A 25,565-nucleotide genomic window follows, 5' to 3' on the forward strand; every position below is an offset into this window, starting at 1 on the left:
ACTGTCTTAAAACTGGTCTAGGTGAGAATTTATGCCGGGAGGATGCAAAGTCCTGAGACGGTCCAGCCCTTGGTAAGAACCTTGCATTGTCCACCTGTGGGCACTCCTTTGACTTAACAGTTTAGTATCTCCTGTTTTATTATTTTCAGTGTTTCCTTCTCAAACCCACCCTCTTATCTGCTGTTGTCCAAGTAAGGCTGGTTGGCTAGCTGTACTGATAACATACCTTTGTGGGTTAAGTGATAACAAAAAGGAGCAGAGCGTGGCTAGATAAAGCCGGGGGTTGTCTACACCCATGGAGGGAGCCAGCATCAGACGCTGTAGCCAGTGAAGCACAGAGGGGTTTTGTGACTTCTGGAGGCCGTGCGGTGGATGGTGGCAACGTTACGCCTGGACATTCTGCCCATGCTGTCCTCAGCAAAATTAACTCCTGTTCTAAGCCCCCGTCACCTTTCTCTTGTATTCCCGTGCTTCTTGGGTGGTGGGTGCGCTCTGCAGTCCTTGTGTCCTCCCGGAGAAGTGAGACCTCTCTGGGAGATGCAGGCTTGCAGTGACAGTCCTCTGCAGCGAGCTATTGAAACATACTTTCCCATTAGTTTTCTTTGTTGCCGTTCTGAATTGTCTTCACTTCCCCTGTGTGCTGGCTCATTATTTCTCATTAATTCATGGTTTGTGCAATTACCTGGGAAGTGCAGGAGAGCTGTCAGGAGTTTGATGAGCCTGACTTCTCGGGGGTAGGTGACTTTGTAATGATGCAGCCTGCCATAGTTGGTTCTTGGCTTCTAGGAGGGGCAAGTTGCACACCCCGGCTTTGCCTCTGGGGCTTTATGGGACAGGCTGGCTGTTTTGGAGGAGAGATGGAAAGCACAAGGAGCAGAGTGAGGGGCTACATACGCAGGTTTCTTGGGTACCTGGTAGGACTGAAGCCAGACCATTCTTGACGTTCTGTGTCTGCTGTGTATTAAGGCACTTTACACCCTCTCCAGAAGAGATGCTCCAGACTTGAACCCCAGCCTATCAAGAAAATGTGAGCAAACAAAGGAGGCTCTTTGCTTAACTTTAGGAAACAAAAACATGCAATAAATAGCTTGAAGTACATGCCAGAGAATTTTATTTGTTTCTTGTGAAAGTTTTCAGCTCTGTGTGAGGAGTGAAAATGTCTTGGGAGGTGTGTCAGAGCAGTGTCACCCCTGCAGAGGGGTTCTTTGCCCTTTTTCCTTGCAGGCAGCATTTCAGGTAGGAATAGAGATGTGATCTGGTCCCTTTTTGTGTGGAGAAAGCCAGCACACAGGAAGATAAAAGGGCTGTCACTGATTAAAACATCACAGTTTCTCTGCTTGTAGCTTGTGTTTTGCTGGTAAATGTCGTACCACTGGTTTCCCTGTATGAATGCTCCTCTTTTATTATGGGTTGTATTCATACATGGACTTCCCAGCTGCTGCGAGACACCTTTTGATGGAAGCTGGACTAAGCTGTTTGGTGGATGGCTTCACAGTTGGAGTTCAGGCTGTTGGTGGAGAAGGGGCTTTACCTGCTTTCCTCCTTCCATTTTTATTTTCAGGTGAACTGCAGAATCTCATTACCGACGACAGTGGCAGGGCTTTGAAGATTTCTGGCTTAATTATCTCATTTGTGCTGTGAGTAGCAGCAAAATCCATGTGCTGTCAGGGAGACTTAGCTATTGTGCCAGCTGTATAGGGGGGTGAGAAAAAGGCCTCGTGGACGGGCTTTTGCAGAGGGTTTGCTGACAGCGCGGGCCCACTCGGGCTGCTGGCACGTTCCCAGCTGTACAGGGATTTCCTGCAAGACCTGGATGGGGTGAATGAGGTGCAAGTGAGAAGCTGCCGTGTCCTGGACTCCGTCCGTGGCCCCACAAATGCCATTTTTTGGGTAATGCTCATGAAGGTCCAGCTTCCAAGGTTGGGTTCTTTCTTTGTCAGGACTGTAAAAGGAGATGAACGTTACGGAGAATCTGCCATTTGGCTAAACGTCATCTACTGTCCCTGGGGAAGGTTCAGGCCTGTTTTCTATGTACGTGACTTCCTAATGGCTGTGTTGTATAATTACAAAGGTGGTGGTTCAAATGTATCAAGTTTGGGGGGTGTGTGTGTGTGTAAGGGCTGTGATAGACCACATCATTTCCAAGACTCTGATAGAGACATATCTCTGTATTGGGTACCAGGAGTCTTCTGCTATTTGAGTGAAACGGGTCAAAATATTGTTAACTCTAGCTATTCCCATCTTGAAGCTTTAGCAAAGTGTTGCCACATCTCTTGTGTAGGCAAGGAACTTCTGAGGCAGATATGGTCTAAGTAACGCTAAACTGCGTGTAGCAAGAAGGCAAGGAAAAGGAGTGCAGGAATGTTTGATGCCTTGATCGTCAGTTGAAGGCAGAGGGATGAGAAAGATCTTTGATGATTAGGATCTTTGATCATTAACATGATGAAAAATTCAGCAACGTTAGAATGTACTCCATCCTTGCATAATTTCTTGAGTCTTCTTTGGGTCAGTATCTCTGTGCTGCCCTTTCCTTATGGCAAAGGGCATGACAACAGCCAAAAAGAATTAAGGGTGGCAGTTTATTTTCAGATGCTACAAGTGACTGATCACCGAGGAGTCTGTAAGAGCTGTTTTCTCTGAACTTCTATCTTAGCTGTTGTTGTACAGGTTCAGAGTCATCTTCCAAATATATGTGCAATTGTGGATGGGTGGAAGGCAATGGATCGGGTCCTGTGACACGCTGACTTGTCACAAAAGCTGGGCAAAATGCTGGTCCCCCCTTGCATGGCTTGAGGGGGGTTCTGAGTGAACCCTCCCAGTCCTGCTTTGTAGGTGAAGCCAACCAGTCTCTACAAAGCTATTGCTTACTCCTAGTAATGCTCCCTGTGGCTGGCGTATCCAGAACACTGACTGCTGAGTAAAACGAGTGTGCAAAGTCGAGTAATCCTTGCACATCTTGAGTATTGCTTTCCCTTTCTGTGGTTCCAGATAGCAGCTGGGAGAAAGTTGGTTTGGAAAACAAAGCTGTTGAGGAACCGTTTGTTTAGACACAAAGCAAAATGAAAGTGGAAAACATAATCTGTCTGTTCCCTTCAGCCTATCACCTTCTTTTTGTTTAAAATGTCCACATGCCATTTACTTTCAATAAACAAAAGATGTTTCTTATAAGCTGGTGTTTACTAGTAGGGGAATGTGATTTATTAGAGAACAGAAATGCCTGCTCGTGCCTATGTTTTCAAACTGGAGCAAGAGTTCATAATTTTATAGACCTTTCAACAATAGATTTCCTAAAGCAAACAGTGAGGAACTGTTAAATTATAGCCATGGAAAACAACAGTGTAAGAGTGTGATTGCTCAGTACTAATGGCTTTATTATTCTGTAACAAATAGGAGTGGTTTGGGCTGGTGGGAGATAACGTGCCTTTCCTGAGATAGCTTTGGAGCTGATTCAGAGGAGAAGAGAATTTTAGATTCCTGGGCAACTTTTTTTCCTTGTAATGAGGGTGATAAGGACTGTATGGGTGTTCTCTTACTCCAGCTTTCTTCAAGGTGGGGAGTAGCTTCCAGAAAAGCAATGTACAGTTTCTCTTTACAGTCTGAGAGGCACCGAAATCTCACGCTGGTTCTCTGCGACAGACCAGGGTCTCAGCTTCCCCAGCATTTGCTTGGAGTGTCTGTGACCTCTTTGCCCTTTTAGAGGGAATAGGAGAGCGATGCAGGTCCTCCCCCCAGAATGATGGGTGGTGGGGGCTGTGTTGGTGCCTCTCCTCAGCACTGCAGGACTCCCAGGGGCTTTGGGGGCTGCTGAATTCTTCACATCCCTGGGCATGAGCAGAAATGATCTCAGAGTGCCTGGCACTGACATCTCTGGATCCCGTTGAGACCCAGGTTTGTACCCCATCTGCCATTTTCTTTACACAGCTGCTCACATGGAGCTTAACCAAGTTGAGGTGCCAGATGCCTGGTCTTGCCTCTGCCTTCCATGTGTCTGTCACCTCCAAGTGTTGGTGGCTCAGTGTTGTGCTGACCTGGCTGTGAACGAAGCTCTGAACATGGTGTGGTTTTGAGGAGGGTCTGTGCTCCCTTGTGCTCTTCTGCCAGCCGATACCTCCTCGGCTGTGCCAGGCGGTTTGTGGCTGCAGGTAGAGAGAGGCCCAAGAGCACGGGTGGTCTCAGCTTGGGCTCCTGCTTCCTCTGGTCTTGCAGTTTGCATGTGTCTGAAGATGCCTGGAGCCTGGGTGGGATCTCTAACAGATGCGTGCGTGGTGCCCTGGCCCTCCTCCAGCTCAAAGTCATTGCGGTGACCTCTGCTGAGACGTGTGTTGAAAGGGACCCATCTCCCGTGTTTCTTGGTTTCTTTCTCCTGGTTCTCAACTTTTACATCATGTATTTGGCTCATTTCTGGCTGCCCTGCACATACACTTGCTGGAAAACCTTGTACCAGCCTCCTTGGGTTCTTGGAAGAAACTGTCTTTGCAAAGAGAGCTGTGGCTTGTAATGAAATAACTTTGTGGTGACATAGTTTCAGTGCTGCAGGATCTCTGAGCTGGCTTTCGGATTGTTCCTAGGCTAAAAATATGGCCCATTAAGACTTTTGGAACAGGATGTAACCATATTTAAAAGATACTTTATTCCTTATGTGTTATTGCAAAGTGATTTAACTGATACTGCAATTTGGAGACCTACTCTGTCAGATCACTTTGTCTGAAGTGGAGGCTGAGAAAAGAATCAAGTGTGTGTGTGTGTGTGTGTTTCTGATGGGGAGGACGTGGGGCTGCCTTGGAGGACTGGGAGCTGGGAACCACACTGGTGTCTGGCGCTGACTGCTGGGGGCCGCTGGACCAGCTATTTCCATTTCTGATCTTCCCTGCCCCCAGATGACAAGAGATTCAGAATTGCATGGAAAAGATTAGCGTTAGGAGTTTTGCCACCTACTTCATTTGAAACTGGATGCGCTTGAGATGTGTTGAACAAATGGACAGTGGCCTTTCTTCTCCCTGGGGACAGCTTTTACATGGATGGGAAGCTACAGATGGGGCCCAAGGCAGAAATGCAAATAGGCAGGGCTGTGATACGAAGCATTTGGCAGCATCGCAGGCTTAAAAGCTCCCTCCCCACGGCTGCTTGATCCTGCTTTCTCGGTTGTGCTGACACAGCTGGTTGTGGGCCGCACTGTGAACTCTGCGAGTGGAGCTTTGGCCTCAAAACTGTGGGATTAGGGCCTGTGCTGCTGGCACCGTCAAGCTCGCCAAGCCCAGTCCATCCCAGTGCTGCCTGCCCTCGGAGGTGTTCTCGCTTCGAAATCACTGCTGTGATTACAGCTTTGCAGAGAAGCGCATTGGTGAGCAGGGAGAGCTAATTAGTTTTTATAACCCTCTTTTGTTTGCTTTTGAAGACACGGGTCCCTCGCTTGCTCGCCCGGCTCCTGTTCGGTGTCGTGACAATGTCAGTGTGAGTGTGTGAAGCTCCTGTTACACGGGGACAGTTCAGACAGGTTTGCTTTCAGGTTTGGTTTCCCAGAGCCGTTCCAGCACTTTCCTGGCAGGAGGCAGTCGATGTCACAACAGGTTTGGCCCCGAGACTGAACAAAAACAGTTCTGAGGGACAGATCTCCCACACTCCCTCCAGAGTTCAGTTGTGGGTTGACTGTGATTTTTTTTTTTTTTTTTAGATGAAAAGGTCAGATTTGTTGCCTGGGTTATGTAGAAAGGTTTTGTTCTGGAACAACTTGCTCCTGATCAGCTCCTGTCTCTGCTGAGCTGCCAGGCATTAGTCTAAACAGTGTTTTTCCTACATTTTCCTCGTCGGTGAGTGTTGGAGAGTTTGCTTTTTAGGTATGTTCATTTACGGCTGGAAAGTTTTGAGTTCAGATCAGCAACTTGATCAAATTTAAAACACCCATGGTTTTGAGCCTGCCCTACTTGGAGTTTGGTTTTAATCACAAGTTTTAACAAATTGAGTCTATTGAAAACATTCTCAGTGAAATACCCTCTTTTTTTTTTCCCCCTAGAAGCTGTTAGCTGTCTTCAAGAAACAATATTTTAATTGAAGCCGTGATAAAAGAAGAGCGGCAGTGGTTGTTGTAAAGCTTAATTTATTAAACAGCCTTGTTTTTAATGCAAAAAAATCTGTAAAGAAAAAAAAGCTATGTGCTTTAAAACTGTCAAAATAAAACCTACAACTTTGAAGTCTTAAAATACTTTGGGAAATGCTGAATGTTTTTGACTAGTTATATGGAACAGCTGAACTGACTTAACTGGAACAAAATTAGAGGAACAAAGAGGTTTTGTTTTCAGAGTGTATTCTTTGCCCTTTGACAGCGCTGTCTGGCTCACACTCCAAGTTAGATACCCCGAGCAGGTCACTGTCAGCTCCCCCCTTTGGTTAGATTTTCCACATAACCAGTCCTCTGGAACAGCAGTAATATGCTTATAAATGAGTAAAAATCACAGGGGCAAGAGCAGAACTTGAACCTCCTGTAACCTTTGCATTGTTTTTTTGAAGGGAGCTGAGTCTCATGTTGATGGTTCCTCTTCCCCAGTGCCACGTGTTGGTGCTGAGTTTGGGGATACCACAGGGCTTTTCCTGGCTGGTGATTGATACTGCATCCTACACAGTTGGACCTTCTCAACATAGTCTCAAAGTAAGAGACTTGCCTTTCGTGGAAGATGCTCTGAAAGTCTCCCGGTGAACACTTCCCACGTACACAGCAGCTTTCACCAGCAAACTGGTGAGATGGTTTCTGTGCACATGGGGTATCCTCAGTATGGTGGCTCGCACACCGGCTCTGGGAGGTGCTCATGGGCTCTATTCTTCTGGAGATGTCATTCGGGGCTATTTGCATAAAAACAGGCTCTCTGTAAAGTCTGTCTTCTGTTGGGAAGGATAGACAGCAGGAGGAGATGAGCAGCTGAGAAATGGAGCTCTTGTTTCCATGCAAATATCCTATAAAGAACAAAAGAGGGGGAGAGAGATGGGATCCCATTAGAGATGGGATCTGCAAGCAGAAAGGCTCCGGAGTTGTTTTCCGTGAAGCAGCATCAGGTCTGTATGAATGTAATTTTTACACTGTTGTCCTCTGTGGGTCTCATGGGTGAGTCACAGATGCTGCTTTTGTTTTGAATATCTCTAGGGCTAAATCCTCCGCCCCTCTGTCTGTGGGAATTTTGCTGCTGACTTCACTACACTAGAATTAGAGCTTTTAGGGTCTGCTGCTGAAACGATGCAAGTTATCTGTTCTTTCCAAGTCCCAGCTTGTAGAGTTGCTGCTCAGAGCTGCCTGTCCCTGTGGCAGAGGGTACCAGCTTGATAACACAGGTAGCAGGAGAAAATGCATGTCTCCCTCTTCCATCACTGCCCCGAGCGAGGCACAAACCTCTCTGTTCATCAGCGTCCACATCCTTTTGACCTACAGGCATCGAGTGAGTTGCAAGCCTGTGCACTGCCTGAGCAGATGCACACTGAATTTTGTAGCTTGCTTAGAAATACGTTATCAGCAAGATGTCAGAGAGGTTAGGCTCATTACTGTATCTCATTAATTCTGTGGAATACCCTGTAGAGAACATATTAGTATTCTTATTCTGTTGACATATATTAACATATATAATAGTTGTATAATTGTTACTAATAATTATGATCATAATAAGCTTCTTCTCACAGACAGTAGTCAAAATGGATGTTCAGAAGTCCCCGTAGGTACTCCTAAATCACGGCTGATGGACAGGAGGGTGGTGGTGTGTGTACAACATGGTGAGAAGTGCCGGTTTTCTGCCTGGGGGTAGTATGAGCCTGGAGGCCAGCTTTCACAGGTAAAGCTGAATGTGTTGATCTGTGTGAGTCGGTTGGGTCAGGCAGTTTGGGTCAGGAAGTTCCTGTGCTTTTAGCTGGAAATTACTGTTCCTTACTCTGGCATTTGCTGCCATTCAGCAGAAGCAGAGTAAATTGATGTGTGCATGCTCCTATGCTGTTCCAGTGATGCAAAAGTAAAAGACGTTGCTTAAGTCACCTTCAGCCTAAAGTGTCAGTTTGGAGAAGCCCCTTCTGCTTTGCCTTGCAAAAGGACCACTGTCAGTGATAGTCTTACGTGGGGGTGTCCTTTCTTAAAGCACTCTCACTCCAGGCTTTTCAGATCCCCACCCTAGATGAGATAAAGCTCTTGGTTGTGCATGTTATGTTTGCCTATATAATTACTACCCTATGAGGCCAAATCTTGCCATTAGTTAAAACAGAAAACCAGAGACTGCCCTGATTTTTGCATCATTAAAAGAACTCCAAGATGTGAAGCTCAAAAGGTTCTGCATTAAAACGTGTTCTTCTGTTTTCTTAAATACAAAACCTGCTAACAGTCACATGGAGACTTGCAGCAACTACAATGCAAGGCTTGGCTCAAAGGGTTACAGCTTTTCTTGGATTATTGGAAAATAATACCCTGTGGCATATCTGAAAGCCAGATACAGGGTGACAAACCAGCATGATTATGGCAAAGAAGTAATATTCAGGATTGTCCAAAGAAAGATTAATTTTTCAAGCCAGCTTTTACCGATGCAAATTGTCAACCGCTGTGTTGCAATAAAGAGTAGAATTAACTAAATATGAAATGCTGACTCGTAAAGGGGAGTCAGCTAAAGTGCTTTGTGTTGCAAGATTTCATGAAAATGGTTTTGAAATGTTCTGCTGCATTTACCTTACAGAGGGGCCGGTTCTTCCAGCTGGCAGCTGCTCTCGGCGCTGCATCATCCTGGAGATGTTCGGGGTTGAGTGTGAGCGCTAGAACATCCTGTCCATCTCATAGGGGTCAGAACAGGATTGTTCCCGGTGGTGCCTTTTTTTTTTTTTTTTTTTTTTTTTAAATAAATAAATTTTAAAAAGGCTTTGTCCAGTGCGGGTGTAAAGGTCTCCAGCTTGGTTTTCAGTCTCTTTTTTTCTGGGCAGCAGTTCCAAATCATTACCTTCCCTGGCAGGTGGATGGCTCTCAAAATATATCCTCCGGTTCCTGGTCAGTAAGATCAATGCAGGTTGCATTCAGTGAATGTCTAAGTTTGTATTATACAATATAAAGGACATTTTTCTTCCTTCCTAGTGTGACCCCATATCTCTTGTAGTTTGCTTGCACCTGGTGTTACAGCTCCTGTTTCCTTTATGAATCACTCACTCTGCTCCTTCTGTTGTTATCCTAACCTGGTTTGGGTGTTTGTGGGTTTTTTGCGTGGGGTTTTTTGTGTTGGGTTTTGTTTTTTTAATATCCTACATTAAACTTGCATGCTCTTTGCACCAAGCATCTTGAGCTTGATTTTTATTTTGTGTTTGTGAAGCATCTAGTGCAGTTTTGCCTTGATCTTTGAGCAAGACCACCCCAAGCAAAATATTGCAGCCTGCAATCCTTATACTGCTAAAGCTTAAAGGTTCTGATTTCCCTGGTTTTTGCCAAGACCCTGTGGGGCTGGGTCCAAAAGGTGAATTCAGACACCACCCAGCTTTTCCAGAACTTTGTTCCCAGCTTCAATCCTTGCATCCTCTTCCCTTGGTCTAATTAAAACCCGCTGTAACCAATGCTGTGAAGCCAGCTGCTGTGCTTTGGCAGGTAGCAAACGCAGGGCAGTGAAACCTTCAGCTAATCCATCCATGCTATGAAGTCATAAGAATCTTGTTAATTTTTAAAAAGCCCTTGATGCCCACTAATCCAAATCAATTTTCATTTCTTTCATAAAGTCGTGCTTCCATTTAGGCTTCAGCTAAGAATTACAGCTAATTTGTTCGATTTTATAACAGTATAATTGAAAAAGTGATTTTAATGTCCTGGCAACCATATTCCCTTTCTTTGGTTGTTAATGAAAGAATCCATTAAAGTTAAATGATTTGGGCACAGATTCAAGTTGAATCGCCTGAATATTCTAGGGGAGTGTTTCTGACCATCTGCTGCTCTGTCATTGGCGTTTGTGTTGTAAATGGGACCGAGAGAAGGACTTCACAGGTCTTGTTGGAACCATTAAGCGTAAAATATCATTTTAATTTTCTGATCTCAGTGTAAATAATGGAAATACTCAGGAGAGTTGGGACCGTTCTGGTCTGAGGTATCCTCTGCTCATAAATATCACTGCTGAGCTGTACTTCCACATCCTTTTCAGGGGCTCTCATGGCTATTTGTATTGATTACAGTACATCATTCAGCAGCGTGTTGTAAGTTCCCCTTAATGACAGGCAAGACAAGGGGAAGCCGAGCCTGTGAAGGGGAAAGTACACATGATGGAGAAGTGTTTCTCCCGCTGCCTCGAGTCACACTCCTTGTTTCCGTCTGGTTGCAAATGGAGCAGCGCGTCCTAGCGCAGGGCTGGTGAGCGTGAACAGAGACAACTAATAAATTAGAGCAGCTGTTGTCATCGCCTTCCTCCTTCGCGTATTGCCGGGGTGGGTGATTTAGGGCTGTTGGGCCAAGCTGATGCTTGGAAGCACAGGCTTTGTCACCCAAGCAAGGGCAGAGCAAATGGTCTCGTGTCCTTCTTTCCCTGTTAACGTGGTCTTCCTCTTCCCTCTGCCAAGCTTTCTCGCTGGCCTTGGTGACACAGGACAAGGCTGACCTGCTGGGAAGCAGAATGGACAACGAACAGGGCCATGAAATTCACTGGGAATAGCTCTGGCTCTCATTGGGTTTGAGCCCCTGCCTTCGAGGTAGGATGAGTCTTTGGGTCCTTCGTTAAAGCTGGAAGCGCATCCTTCTTGTTAAGGATAGCTCACCCACCTTACCACCTCAGGCTGCTTATCACAGGGTTAATATTTACCCTCTCGGTCAGGGTGGCTCTCCAGCCCTGTTTCAACAGCCTTGCAATGTGAAGAACATAAAATAAAATTACAGGTGGTGTCTGCCTTTGGAAATTACAAAGCATAGCCTAAGTTTCTGGAGGCCTCTGAACTGGGGGATGGGCAGGATATGCTCTGTCAGTTTGCCCCAGAGCTTTACACCACATTTTTGTATATAAAAGTTGGATTTGCAGAGGCTAAAGAATTGTCTGGTAGAGAGGATGGGACTGAATTGCTGGGAAGTTTGGCTGCTGGTTTCAGACTTGCAGTGGGGACACTGTTTCATTCCTCTGTGCATTGACTTTTCCCAGGGTTTGAAATAGGGTATGGTGCTTTTCTCTCTTTTTTTTTTTTTTTTTTTTTTTGGTTTTTTTTGTTTGTTTGTTTGGGTTTTTTTTGTTTTTTTCTCTGTAGGGTGGTGAGAAATGCACCGATGGAATACTGTTGGAGCTGAACATTTTTCAATTTAATGCGTTTATATTTGTGTCTTTGAAACATACAGAGCCACTAACCGGGGGGAAAAGAGCTGCAAAATATACTTTAACTGTAGCCCACAGGTGAAGGTTCTTTGTGTATTTTATTTGGTAATAGTAGTGTGTGGTTAAGTGACTATTCTCAAGAGGCATGACACTGAAGCTTGTATCATACTGCATACTTGTAGCTTTCTCAGACTTGGAGAGATGAAAGTATATCCTAAAAATATGCTAAACTTAAATAGTTCAAGTGCAAAAATAGGTAACGTTCTAACACGAGATCTTGTTTCAGACTCCCCTGTGTTGTTTGCAGATCAAACGCGCGTAGATGATGCATGAAATAAAATCGGGAACTTCTGCATCTAACAAAAGAAAAATGACTGGGTTTCCTTTCCAGCATCGGTGAAAAATGCAGGAAGTAGTTATGTGTTTAAATGTTGTCAGTGAAATCATGCAAATCTAAGCCAGTCATTTTAGCGTGATGGGGTCCTTTAAAATGGCAAATATCAGGCCTATTCAGCTCGGACTGCTGCTCAGCAGCAAAATTATAGTCACCGCGGCAAATGGGCCTTCTAATGTTAACACCAGCAGACAACAAAAATAGCATTTAATAACTTTCATTCGAGTTAGTGTTTCTAGGGCTTTGGGGCTTTGCTCTTTCCAATCATTTACATAATTTGCAGGTACAAGCTGCTGTGCCAGACCGTCCATCTGATTCCCTGTCTGATCAGAGCATATTAATGCACTTGTTTGATGGTCTGTTACCAATAATTACCTTGGATTGCATTAGGAGCATTTCCAACATTGCAGCTGGTCTGTATTTTTCACTAAGTGTATTTCAGGGCCCAATTACAGGACTCTGATGTGTTATTGTTCCAGTGCGCTTGTTGAAGCTTGTAATTTTAATATGCCTCTACGCTGTAAATTTATGAATGCAAACCCAGGGCTCTGTCCTGAGTTCCCTGTGCATCCCGCGCTCGCAGCAGCTTCTGCAGAGAACGTCTCGGCTCTTCCTCATCTGCTTTTTAAGAAGGGAAAGATGACAGCCAGGGGATGGAGGCTTCCTCGGAGATGTTTCTAGAGAAAAGCCTGAAGTCCAGCGTGCTGTGTGCTTGGCGTGGAGCAGTGGGAAAGGCACAGAAACAGCTCGGCCCTCCCTGGGTTGGGCAGTGTGGGGGATTGCCAAGGGGTTTGCAGCAATTTTTAGTATTCAAGTCACTTTAAATAAGCATCCTTCGATGCAAGGGGGGCTAATGGTGATATTACTGTACACAGGGAGAGCTCTCCCTGCTCTGCTCTCAGTCGTGTGAGACACGCTGGGGAGAAGAGCTGAAAAAGGCTGAATTTAACAAGTCTGGGTTTTGCTCTGCTCCAGATTTCAGCTGCTGTTTCAGATGCCTTTCTGAGGTCAGAAAGGAGAAAACACAAAGGCTTAACCTTCATGAAAGAGTCAAGCACTTTACCGTTATGATTGCCGTTGACAATTCGACACAATGAATAAATTATTACTGCTATTGATTTGTTTCATCTTTCTGGACCATTTGTTTGCAGGGGTTACATCGGAGTAACGCACATCTCAGTGACACTGAACTCAATCTTGAGAGCTGGTTTTGTGTTTTCCCCTATCTGCTGGGCATGATCTGTCAATGCAGATAAGATGTTTGGGCAAACCTGATGCTTCTACGGAAGCACGAGAGCATTTAGTCCTTGCTAGAAATCAGCTGATACTTTACTGGGTTGGAGTCTCCAGGGTTACATGAGCCTTGGGATGGTGGCTCTGATGGTCTTGGCTGGATGAAATGAACAGCCACAGTTGGCTTCAGCATTAGGAGCATCAGAAGTGTCTTTAAAAATACTTAAACAGAGACCTTTTCAGCTGGTTTATTTGCTTGATGGCTGGTATGTTGTGTTTATACACAACGATATTCATTTATCCAGGGCTTTGGCAGCCTTTGCTTTTATCTGAGTCTAGTCATTAACCTATTTACTTTAATTACAGCTTTAGATAATATCAAGCTTTTCAGGTATGACCTATAAACAGCGATGTGGCATTGCATGTGTTTTAGATGATGTTTCTTTCATGCCATCCCTTCTGCTCTCTTGTTTTTATCTGGGGGTTTGAAGAGAACAAAGACAAGAGGCTCTTTCCCAGCGTCTTTCTTCAGGGAGAGCTGAATTTGGAGCACGCAACAACAAATAGATAAATTATGATTAATTTAACTTTTAAATGGAAGGGCTTTGTATACATGTGAAAATATAATAATGGACCACTATGAAATGAATGGTTTGGATCGATGTCCCAAAGCCACAAAGCCTCATAAAGATTTGTTAGATGCAAAGATCTTTATAATTAAGTGAAGTAGAGCTGTAGGAAGAAGGTATTTCTGTGTTGGCAGTGTTCTCCCTCTGCTGGTTTTGTTGCAGTATCTGGGCTCCCTTTTCACCTTTCCAGGGACGCACAGCTCACCTGCTTGGACAGATGCAGTTGGTAACGCTCAAGTGTGTTTGCTCCTACGTGGTGCTTTGCTCAAAGGGTGTTTGGACCATGACCCTCCTAAAGCTTTACAGCAATGCCTGTCATCCGGAGAGCAAAGTGTTTCTGTCTAAAATGCAGCTCTAGAGCTGTCTGTAGATGCTGAGATGGACCATGGGATGGCCAAGCCTGTGCTCAGCAGCCAGCTCCAGAGCATTTCCAGTGGTCTGTGTGTGGCCAGAGCTGAGCTTGCCTTGCCAGCGCTCATCCTGGGTCCCAGTGTGTACCGGGACATGAGGGGCACTATGAGCCCAAGCTGGGGAGTGACCATGACACTGCACACTCCTTCCCTGCCGCTGAGTCTGTGCAGGGTGTGAGGGGATGGCTCCTGGCACAGCTTCGTACCCTACCCCTCGACGCAGCGATGGTGTGACAGTCTCCGAGTGCGGTCCTTTGCTGCACGCAGGGACGGTCTGGCACCCAGCTGCTCCTGAAAGACTGGGATCTGCTCAGTGACAGGGGATGATCTGAGAGTCCCTTGCTGCCAGCTGGATGAATATTCCTGCAGCAGTGGGAGATGCTGCATTATTAAACAAACCATCTAGCTTGCTTATATGCAGAATTAGGATAAGGCCTGCTTCCCACTGGTGAGCGCTGCTCGGTACTGGAACCCCTCTGCTCTGTGTGGATATCAAATGCTAATAAAATGGGCTTTCTGGCAGACCTGGAGATAGTTTTAGGAGCCTTCGTTTCCAGAGAGGCTAAATGGGGGCTGAAGGTCCCTCCATCTCATAGACCTCATTATGGTTGAGTAGAAGAATGTTTTCTGCTTTATTGTGCTCTGGGAAGGTGGAAGATCTGAGGCACAAGGGGATTTAGGTGTCTGGCTCCTCTTTCAGCCTCCTGTTCTGTAGAGATCATGGGAGTCGAGTGCTCCATCCCCAGAGCTCCTTTGGTTCTGCTTTCAGTGCCGATGTTGCTGAGCACCCAGAATGCAGACCTCGACAGAGACCTCCCTCCAGATTTCTTTCTGGGTCACCACTCGTCAAGTGCAGTTGCCCTAAAAACAGGCTGAGACCAAGCTATTGACTTTTAATTGTCAACGCATAAAGTTTCCAAGAAGAAAGAGGGCTTTGTGTTGCTTTAATGGGGACACACTGAAGTATAGTCGCTCTTTGAATTAGATGATGACAACGTAAGGATTTTCTACAGCTCTAAGAGTGTCTGAAGAGCATCGGCAGAAGGTTACATTGAGCAGAACAATGGCACAGTAGTTGGCTTGCTGAGAGGTAGGAAAACCCTTTGGAAGAAGTAACTCCACTTTTCTTCAGTGCTGTTCACTCCCGATTAAATGAGATTAATTGTGCTGTTGAGTTCCACGAGTTCAGCATCCAAAATAAATACATAAATTAAGACAAGGCGACAGTGCAGAGGCTCAACTGCAGTTTGAATTCCTGCCACCTCCTGTGGGATGTGGAGGGGAGAGAGGAGCCCTTTCCTCTCACCGCCTGATATCCCGCAGAACACACACGACGACCCAGCGCTCTGCTCGCCTCGCCTGAGCCGCTTCCCTCGCTCCCGGGAAGGTTTTCTTTGGCTGGAGTTCTGCAAGGTGCACAAGCCAGTTCCAAAGTGCCAGATGTGTGTGTGTGTGGAATAGGAAACGTGCTGGCCGGGCTCCAGGCTGTGGGACCTGCAGCACAACAGCGGCTCCCCAGGAAAATCTCTGGCTGCCAAGAACTAGAAGTGATGTCAGCTCTGGAAGTGTGTCAGATTAGAAACCCTTGTACTTTGCTCTCTGTGAAGTATTAATCTCCCAAGGCCTGTGCTGTAATGGGTCCTGTCTAGCTTGGCGCAACTTTATTTGTTTTGGGCTGGAAGCTGTCTGAGGGTTTTCGCGTGAAGGCACTGGAAGCTGTCAGTGGTTTTAGCTGCTTTGGGCTGGGTCCCGTCCTTGAGCTGATCCTGGGGCCTCACTCAGCTCTGCTAAAGATGGACCTCCCCTGCTTTGAAATGAAGGTCTAAGCCTTGTAATTGCTGGACAGTGTGTTTGTAGGAATGGGTTGGCGTTTTTAGGAATGATTGTGCCTTGGGATCTTGCATGTGCATAAATCTCTTTGACTTCCCCCAGCTGAATCAGTTTGTCAAAGAGAAAATAGTACATCTCCTCCAAATACTACTTTTGGGACAGCCCCTTTGGGTGATGGCTTGGTTGGTGACAAGGTCATGGTGGGGAGCCGTTGGGGCTGTCCTCCCACCAGCCAGAGAAGAGAAGAGCTGTACTGTGTAGCTGGGATGGGTTTATCTGCTGCGTTTATGGCAGTGCTGCATTTGGTGCTGGGACATACTCTGCCTGTCTGTTTGAACCAATGTGACAGTGCTGTGTGTCCTCCTGGTGATGTGCCATTTGGGAGCTGGCACTGAGCTTACTCATGGACTTTAAGTGGAGGTTGTGGATCAGCTAATTCCAGCTATGCTGGGTGCTGTACAAAAAAAAAAAAAAAGAAAAGAAGCATAGGTATGCCAGTGCCCAGAAATGCATCCCTTTTGGTTCATGCCTGTATGTATGTTTAGTTTTTAAAGTAATTACTAAAACCCAACTCATCCTCCTCCGAACAAAGCCATTTGTCTCCTGTTGAACAGTAACCTTTTATTTGCTCGTGCTGTGTAACAGAGCTCAAGGACGTGTTTACTGTTGATAGCCAAAATTTCACCAGAACAAGCATCTCTTGTCTAGGTCTTTCCTCCTTGATTTAAGTAGTTAAATCCCAGGGAAGGGAAATAACCCTAAGTACAAGGAGACAAGTTGGGTTTTGTGGTTTTCTCAGCCATGGAGTGCAAGCTCCCAACAGATCCATGGGCTTGGAGCGTTGTGTGTCTTGGATGTGAGAACACTGCTCTGAGGGTCTTGCCTCTGACCAAGTCATTGTGTTGTCAGGAATCTGCCAAACCTCACTGTGTCGCTAGCTCACACTTCACCTCGTTATTTGTAGTTTTGAAATTAGAAAAACAAGAGGATTGATCCTTTTTCCCCTTTGCTCAGTGGTAAGTTGTGCTGTTCCTGCCCCCATTTGATGGAGGGGAGCAGAGATCGTAGGAGGGGGTTTTGGCTGTACACGGAGATGTGCCGTTTGGGAAGGGAGACATTAGCTGGTTTAAAGTGGATTTTCAGATGCCTGCTTTGGATCTGGAATCGAGCCTGATGCTGATAGGGGCCGTGCTCCTGCGGAGGGCAGAGGACTGCTTTGTGCCTTAAAGATTTTACAACCTTTGTTCATCCGAAACGCCTTGAGTGTTATGCCACTCAACAGGAGACTTCTTCATTTACTTCACTGGGCCTGGACACTGGAGGTGGATACCTGGCTGATGGAAGTCAGGAAATAGATGGGAGAAAAAGAACATTTTTCTCCTGGGCTGCTTTTGTGTGTAATGTAGCCTCGGGGTTAGTGACACAGGAGAGAGGAAAAATAACCTGCAGAGCCTGGGTCAGAAAATATAATTTTCAAGGAAACAAAATGCTTTTAACTTGCTGCATCAAGGACTCTCAATTTTGGGGCATGTGGTACGCTTCAATACATCTGCATGCACATATGTGGTATATATCTATATATGTAAGTATGTATTTGCACATACGTTTTTAATCTTGGAGCCACCACTGTCTGTCTTGGGATAGCTCAGCAGTTTGCTGGGCTTAGTGGAGTTTAGCATGAACCCTGCTGGTTACCTGGGACTGGATGGGCACAGACCGCGTGGTTCTTCTTTCCTTCCAACCCACCGCTCTGCTTTTGGCCCTTTTTCCTTCAGAGAAGTATTTTGAGATGTTCTCAGTTGCGTTGGGTTGTTTCTGGGTAGCTGGTAGACAAGCAGGTTTGTGTGCTGTGATATAAAAGTCTGCTTTGAGTGTACGTGTGGTGTTTCCCACTGTAGGGCAATGCTGTACAGGGTTCTCTGGCCTCATAGAAGGGCAACGAAGCTGGTGAGGGGTCTGGAGAATAAGTCTGATGAGAAGAGGCTGAGGGAGCTGGGGTTGTTCAGTCTAGAGAAGAGGAGGCTGAGGGGAGACCTTATTGCTCTCTACAACTCCCTGAAAGGAGGTTGTAGAGAGTCAGGGGTAGGTCTCTTCTCCCAAGTCACAGGCGATAGGACAAGAGGAAATGGCCTCAAGTTGCGCCAGGGGAGGTTCGGGTTGGATATTGGGAAGAATTTCTTCACTGAAAGGGTTATCAAGCATTGGAATGGGCTGCCCAGGGAAGTGGTTGAGGCACCATCCCTGGAGATATTCAAAAGACGAGTTGACATGGTGCTCGGGAATATGGTTTAGGGTTGGTGTTTTTTGGGTTTTTTTGTTTCTTTTTTAAGGTTGGACTAGATGATCTTAAAGGTCCCTTCCAACCTAGACGATTCTGTGATTCTGTGAAATTAGAGATCCATGAGCTGAAAACCTCCAGTTCTGCCAGGCTTTGATGCTTGAAGCTATAACCAGGAGGAGCCAAAGGCAAAAAGCTCTCCAGGTCCAAAGCACAGATCTGTAGCTGAAAGCCCTGCCTTGAACCGATATGTGGAAAGACCTTCTGGCTTCTGACTCGGAACCTCATCTCTGTGTTATTGTCGATGTCCATGGGAATAGCTGTATTTGCGGTGTGAGGCTCGTGGCTGTTCTGGGTAGGCTTCACTACATTCACTACAGCTTTACCTCCGGCAGGTAAGAGGGTGAAGGTGAACAGGAGGCTGCGCCAGCATGTGCCTCTGTGTTTAAACAGGATTGTATCCACTTCTGTCACTACACGATGAAGAATGGAGGTTGGAAAGAGTCAGCAGCTTCTGTAAGCACTTAACATTCCTGATTTCATTTGTCTTTGATCTCGCTTGGAGTAATTTTACTCTCTTCTGATCCTTTCCCTTGAAGGGGCTTTTATCTCACTGTCAGGCTTGCTAATTTAGTGCGGTGTTTTGAACCAGACCTCCTCCTACGTTTCCAGAGCCTGGAAGGTATTTTTTCCTTAATCAGGGAGTCTTTATACAGTTCTTTAAACATCTTAGGACAAGAGTCATCGTGGGGCTTTTTTTGCAATGCTAAGTCTGGGCTCTGGGCCCTGCTATTCCAACCCCTGTACATGCAAAGGGCCTGTCCCCAAAAATTTGCAGTACTTTGGGGCCAAAGGGGCAGGAAAAGGGCTGGCTGATTCAGGGCAGGTCTGTGCTTACCTATGAGAGCAGCTTCGTGTCAGTCAAGGGGTTCATATGCCCAGCAGGGAGCCTCCTCAGACTGTGTTAAGTGACAGACACTGATTGTCACATGTGTTTGGCCATGTCACGGTCTTCTGCCAGGTGCTCAGTTTGAGCCCTGTGGGTCATGAGTTTTTATTGGGCTTTTTATTTGGCTTTTTGGTCTAGAAATATTTTTGGTGCTCCTGGAATAAAGGGTGGTGGTTTGAGTACGGTCACGAGCTCTTACCATCGTGTGGAACCTGCATTGCTTGACGATGCAGCAGACACTTGCAAATGGAAACATATCGGAGGTTGGTTGCTTATAAATGGTTTCTGCTGTTACTGGGGGGATTATGTGGTAGGAACAGGTTTCCGGGAAAGGAGTGACTATTGCTCTTTATAAAGATGTTGTGCAATCGTGTGTTTATTGGTGTGAAGGCATGAAAGAAAGCAACCTGGTGTTAGTATGGGTGAGCTCTGCAGTCTGGCACCGAGTTTTGTAACTGGCCCTTTTTTCTGTAACACGCCAACCAGAAGCTCGGATCCAGGTAGGCTTTGACTTTGGGGAGAAGAGCGGGGTGATATTTAAGCATATAGAAACACCATCACATGTTTTTAAAAAAGCAAGTACTACTTCTACTGTGGTGCAAAGTATGGAGCTGTCTATTTGTACCCCGCTGCAAACAGGTTGAGTTGATTTTTAAGGAATTGAGGTTTGAGAGGCTGATAATTGCTTCTTACTGACCTGTGCTGGCGTGGGAAGCTGCACTGCAGATCTCCGCTCTATTCCTGGCTGCCTGAGCCAGCCAGCCGTCCCCTCGCGCTTCACCTTTCGAAGAGGAGGAGTATTTTCAGCAAAATACCATTTTAATTGCTGTCAGAAGAAAATAGAAAATAGGACAGATATACGGGCTGTTTTCCCAAGTGATGAAGAGGAGTGCCTGGCACAGAGCAGGAGAATCTGGAGGCAGGGGGACAGCCTGTGTGTGTGGTGACAGGGGCCATGTGGGATGCCTGGCACAGCCAGAGCCTGCTGATTCCCTGTGGCTGTGCCCACCCAGCCCTGCTGCCTTACTGGAGGGTCAATGTTGAAGGAAGGTAAGAGTTGGTGCCCGTAGTGCTGGTGCTGCACAAGAACCACCTGAGATGCCTTGGTGTGTTGTTGCTGGTAGTGACGTGTAAAGGAGAAGTCAAGGGGAAAGATGCGAAGAGAAAGCTGGAGCCATCGGCGTGGGGGGACTGACTTGTGACCTGAGTTAATTCCTTGTCTCCTCAATCTCTACTTGTGCTTTTAAAGACAACAAATTTAAAGAAAGGCAGAGGATTAAGACTTTAGCCAAGAAAGTTTCAACATCTTTTGAAATAAGCTCAGCATCACATGCATCAGCCTTTGCCTTAGGAGCCCTACCTCCCTGGAGGTGGTGTATACACACAGGCTGACTAAGCCCCGAGTGACATGATGCCAGGAGCAGCTGCTACAGAGATCTCTTCAGAGAAGTGTGGGTCGCAGCTCCCCCATGGATGGGGGTTCTCACCACAGTGACATTGTTGTGGATTTGACTGTGCCTCCTGTCCTTAGCTCAGCTGAGTTTTCACCAGCCTCAGACTGTTAACCCTCTCCTGTGTCTGCTCATGTCACCTTCTGCACATGTTCACTGGTAACTTGCTCTGTGCTTTATTTCTCCCAATTTCATACAGGTTTTTTTTGTACTGGCTGTCTTGGATGGAAGGCTTCCAGTGGCAGTGTCTTTCCAGAACATTTGGGCAGCCTTTCAGCTTCATGTTCCCCTACTTCTAGTCTCCTGTGGAGGCAGCGAGTGAGTTGTGTAGTTTGCTGTGATCCTCAAAGGACTAATCTTCCCTAGCGGACACAAACAGGCAGAATTGCCCTTACAGGAGGGCATTTGGTGACAGTCCCTGTGTAGTGGTCTTCCTCATCTTGCTCGCTGGCCTGAGGGGGCCAGGCAGCAAGGAACCTGAATCATAGAATGGTTAGAGTTGGAAGGGACCTTAAAGATCATTGAGTTCCAACCCCCCTGCCATGGGCAGGGACACCTCCACTAGAGCAGGTTGCTCCAAGCCCCATCCAGCCTGGCCTTAAACACTTCCAGGGATGGGGCATCCACAGCTTCCCTGGGCAACCTGTTCCAGTGCTTCACCACCCTCACAGTAAAGAATTTCCTCCTAATATCTAATCTAAATCTCCCCTCTTCCAATTTAAAACTGTTACCCCTTGTCCTGTCACTACATCTCCTGACAAAGAGTCCCTCTCCGGCTCTCCTGTAGGCTCCCTTCAGATATTGGAAGGCTGCTATGAGGTCTCCCCGGAGCCTTCTCTTCTCCAGGCTGAACAACCCCAGCTCTCTCAGCCTGTCTTCATAGGGGAGGTGCTCCATCCCTCTGATCATCTTCGTGGCCCTCTGCTGGACCCGTTCCAACAGGTCCATGTCCTTCCTGTGTTGTTGTTGTGAAAGGGCTGTGCTGGCTGACAAACCCAGAAATTACATTGCAGTGGGTTTACATTTGAAGCAAAATGGCATCTGCTGCTCCTAGCTGTGCCCCTTCCTGCAGACCATGAGTTTGCAGTGCAGTAGAAGCATCTGTGCAGGAAAACCTCAAATCCAGGGACTCGGAGGTGACTCTGTGTTGGCTGTAGCTGCCCCTTTGTCATGGAGTGCAGTGCCTGGCTGTTGTGCTGGCATGGTGTGAAAAGGGCATCTCTGCATCCTGCTGGGGTTTGGCTTTGGGGACCGGGAGATTGTCCTCTGGATGTCCTAGTGAAGATGATGGTGCTCAGGGCAGGATCTGTTGGGTCCCGTAACGATGGCAATCAACAGGCAGCAGATGGGTAGGGTTCTTGTGTTACTGAAGGGACATAATTGGCCAACATAAGTTCTCGGTGGTCGTTCTGCAAACCGGCAATGAGGGCAAACCTGACAAGTTCCCGTCCCCACGGGCTTGGGTGGGCACCAAATCAGCCCCTCGCGTGGGCAGGGTTAGGCCCTTCCTTTCAGGGGCATCTGCAGTTTCCGGCGCACGCCTTGAAATAATTCCATCTCCCTGCACGTGTAATTTTGCGTGTCATTGCCCCTAATTGCATGCTTAACACACGCTCTTTTAAAACGCAGCCCTTTTATCAGCAGTAGGTAGTAGCAGGTTTAATAGAGTGTTTGAATTCCTATAAAATTAATCTGTAGCCTTCTGCGATAGGAGACGGGCAGGGAGCCATGTGGTTCATATCCAGTGTTGATAAACTTGTTATAGAGGCAGGAAACATTTCTGATTGGAGCAGTGACAAAATAATTTGGAGCGGAGCCATAAAAAGAGTGGATGGTGATGGTTTGAGCGCAGCAGAGATTGAAATTGCTGGTGTGTGGAAGCAGCGCTGCCAGCTAACATTGACTTAGTGTCTCTGGAGAACTCTAACGGCAAATGCATTTTATTAATGGCAATATTCTTTTAGGAAACGCTGAGCCTTGTTTCAGAGGTGGAGCTCTCCTATGAGTACGTGGGTTTGGAAATCGGCCAGACCAAGACCCGTTGGGCTCAGCTTGCTGCTGGTCACTGCTCCGGCCTCTGGCTGCAGCAGGCAGGTTGCCTGAGGGCACATTCTGGGTACTGTCTGCTTGCAGCTGGAATATCCTTTTCAAGTGGGGAAAATGCATCCATCCGTTCTCATTCTGGATTCACCTATATGGGATAAAACGCTCAGAGACAGCAAGTCACATTTTTAGCTGTTCTTTTGCTGTCTTTCCTTTAAAATTAGTTTCCCACTACGTGAACACCAGCGGGAGATGCTGTCTTTCTGGATTCCCAGCTGGGCTTGAGCTCTTACTGCCAGGTCCCCCTGAGGGCGAACTGCTCCAACCAAGTTGTGATCATTGGCACTGGCGTACCAAGGGCTTGAATACCTTTGCTTGCACTTAGTTGTCTTGTGGGGGTTCATCAGCCTTGGAGAAGGCTCTGGTGAGGGGGAGCCCTCACTTGTCAGGATGTGGGCCCTTGCTGCATCTTCTGTGCTTGCTCTTGCTGTTGCCATGACTTCACCTTCTTCCAGTTCTTCTTTACTTGAATCCAGCATGGAAAAAGCAAGTGTGGGCAGAAGGGGTGGCTGCTGGGCACAGTGGCGGGTGGCAGAAATGGTGCGGGTTGTGCAGTCCTAGGGATGTGTGATGGAGAATGCAGTGCACAAGTGGCGTGCGAGGTGATGGTTGCCTAACAGGGCTTAATTTCACCCATTGTCTCCAGCCATACTCATGGAGAGCTGTGCTTCCATCGCTGTGTGAAACTGGGATGTGATTTAACCAAGGAAAGCAACTCCTACTGCAACACTGTCTTTTCTTTGCAGGGAGGCTGTTGGAAGGGGATTCTCTGGACCTGAGCTGTAGCGCTGGTCCTGCAAAGGTGATACTGGAGCCAAACCAAGTCGTGGTTTTGGACTGTAACCTGGCCCCCGTTGAGCAGGTGATCAATATCACATGGAAGAAGAATGGATTTCCATTAGTGGAGCAGGAACATCTCCACGTGCTTCCGAATGGATCACTCTTCATCTCAGCCCAGGCTGTGGCAAAGGACAGTAAATATCCTGAGAAGGTTGGGGCTGAGGGTAATTACTCCTGCGTGTCTCACAGCTCCCTAGGGGCTGTCACCAGTCAAACGGCTGCAGTCAGATTTTCAAGTAAGTGTTGGGAGTCTTTTTTTGAACTGACTTTCCACCCCCTCTCCTGGTGTTTCTACGGACCATCTGCCTCCCACAGAGTTTGAGATAAAGTGTCTATGAAGTGAAATTTTATTAATGATGTGTAGGTGGGATTTGGGATAGTCCACAGATGAGCACTGGTCTCTTTCTGTTATCCCACTGTTAACATCCTGTGTAACTCTCCCAGGTAAGTGCCATCAGCCATCAATTAAAAACAGGACCCTCCTCACTATCCAAAAGACAGTGCTTGTTTTTGCAGAGAACTCAACACTTCAGAGCCCTGAGTGCAACACTTTCTGCCTAGGAACGTGACCGTGGGGGTCTGGCTATGACAGCTCTGGCTTTCCTGGCCAAGGTTAAGATGGGCTTGTTGCCCCAGTGACATAATTAAGGAGCAGTGCCCTAAATCTGTGAGCTCTGGCTGAAGCTTAAAGGGCTGGGTGATGGGGAAGTGGCTGGGAGAAAGCACCCATTGCCTTTCCTCTGCATGAGTCCCCTCTGGATGGTGTATGGGGACCTCTGCATGACCTGCGTAGGGGCAGCTGGAAGAACCAGCTGTGACTGGGATGGGGATACTTCCATTGGTGTGCTGTGTGCTCCCAGCTCCACTGTGCTGAGCTCTCTATCCTGTCCACACCCCAGAGGTGGCAGTGGGTGGCCTGCAGCTCTGTCTAGGTCAGGATCTGCCCCGCATGAAGAGTTACACTCAGAAAAAGAATTAATTACTGAGAGACAGTCAAGTGGATGTGGGTGGCCGCTTGAAGGGCAAAAAGCACTGGAAACAAGCCAGGATGTTCTCAGGTGGTCCAGGTTCCCTTTTGTCCCTGCTCTCAGTTAAGACTTAGGTCTTAACAGGCTTGTAGTGGCACCTACTGCTCTCCCCATTGGGAATGTCTGATGACTTTGACAGTTTCAGTGTGTCAGAATATGGCCTTATGAAAATGATAAAGTCTGTCAACATAGCTGGGAACTGATGCACCAGGGGAGGCATTGGGATCTTTCATCTTCTGTGCTGTGGGTCCTGACGGACAGGATGTTGGACGTCTCCCCTTCTGGTGGCTTTTGTCTGTGAAAGCTTATCTCTGCCTTTAGCGCAGTGAGTAGCGGAAGAGCAGGAGCTTAATTTTTGGCAAAGCCAAGCTCTGATTGAGAGCCCAGGCTGGTGTCTGTAGTGAGCAGGGTTGTTGAGGCTTTGTGTGTGCCTGGTGGAGCCGAGGGAGGTACCAGGGTCCCAGTGGGGACAGATGCACTGAATTTCATTGCCCAAACACACTCTCTTATAGCACAGTGCTGCTGATTTCAGGTGTGGGAGGAAAGCAAGTAAAGCCAAAACAGTTTTACAATGCTTTGGTGCCAGTGAGCATGTTCCAGCATGGAAGGATGTGTCCAGCACCCTGTTATTCAACTGCATTTTGCAGTGGGAGAGAGCAGTGTGATTGGGGCTTCTGGATAAGGAAATCTTTGTGCACCAGCATGGTCTGAAATGCCTACAATGAGATCCTCCCCTCCCACACAGACCAAATTATACTGTGGTGTTGGATTTGTGCTTCCAGGCAGCCTTCTACCATCATTTCTTTCTGTCTGCCTCCCCCTCTTCCCCCCTCTTCCCCCCTCTTCCCCCCTCTTCCCCCCTCTTCCCCCCTCTTCCCCCCTCTTCCCCCCTCTTCCCCCCTCTTCCCCCCTCTTCCCCCCTCTTCCCCCCTCTTCCCCCCTCTTCCCCCCTCTTCCCCCCTCTTCCCCCCTCTTCCCCCCTCTTCCCCCCTCTTCCCCCCTCTTCCCCCCTCTTCCCCCCTCTTCCCCCCTCTTCCCCCCTCTCTCCTCTCCAACACCTTTTTTCTAATTTGAATGTTTCCCTCCTGCAGTCCTAGTTCTTGGTGCTGGATCTGAAGAGCTGGGTGCAATCCAAAGGAGGAGCTGA

General features: G+C 47.2%; 1 protein-coding gene across 1 annotated transcript in view; it reads left to right on the forward strand.

Annotated features, from left to right (window-relative positions):
* Positions 1 to 25,565, forward strand: part of IGDCC4 (immunoglobulin superfamily DCC subclass member 4) — a 100,216-nt gene that overhangs the window by 10,474 nt on the left and 64,177 nt on the right. The window contains exon 2 of the mRNA XM_074156497.1: positions 23,297 to 23,626. Coding sequence (XP_074012598.1) covers positions 23,297 to 23,626 — 330 coding nt within the window. The remainder of the gene's footprint in view (positions 1 to 23,296; positions 23,627 to 25,565) is intronic.

The sequence above is a fragment of the Numenius arquata genome, chromosome 11 (assembly GCF_964106895.1).
Source record: "Numenius arquata chromosome 11, bNumArq3.hap1.1, whole genome shotgun sequence".
Taxonomy (NCBI): Eukaryota; Metazoa; Chordata; class Aves; order Charadriiformes; family Scolopacidae; genus Numenius; species Numenius arquata.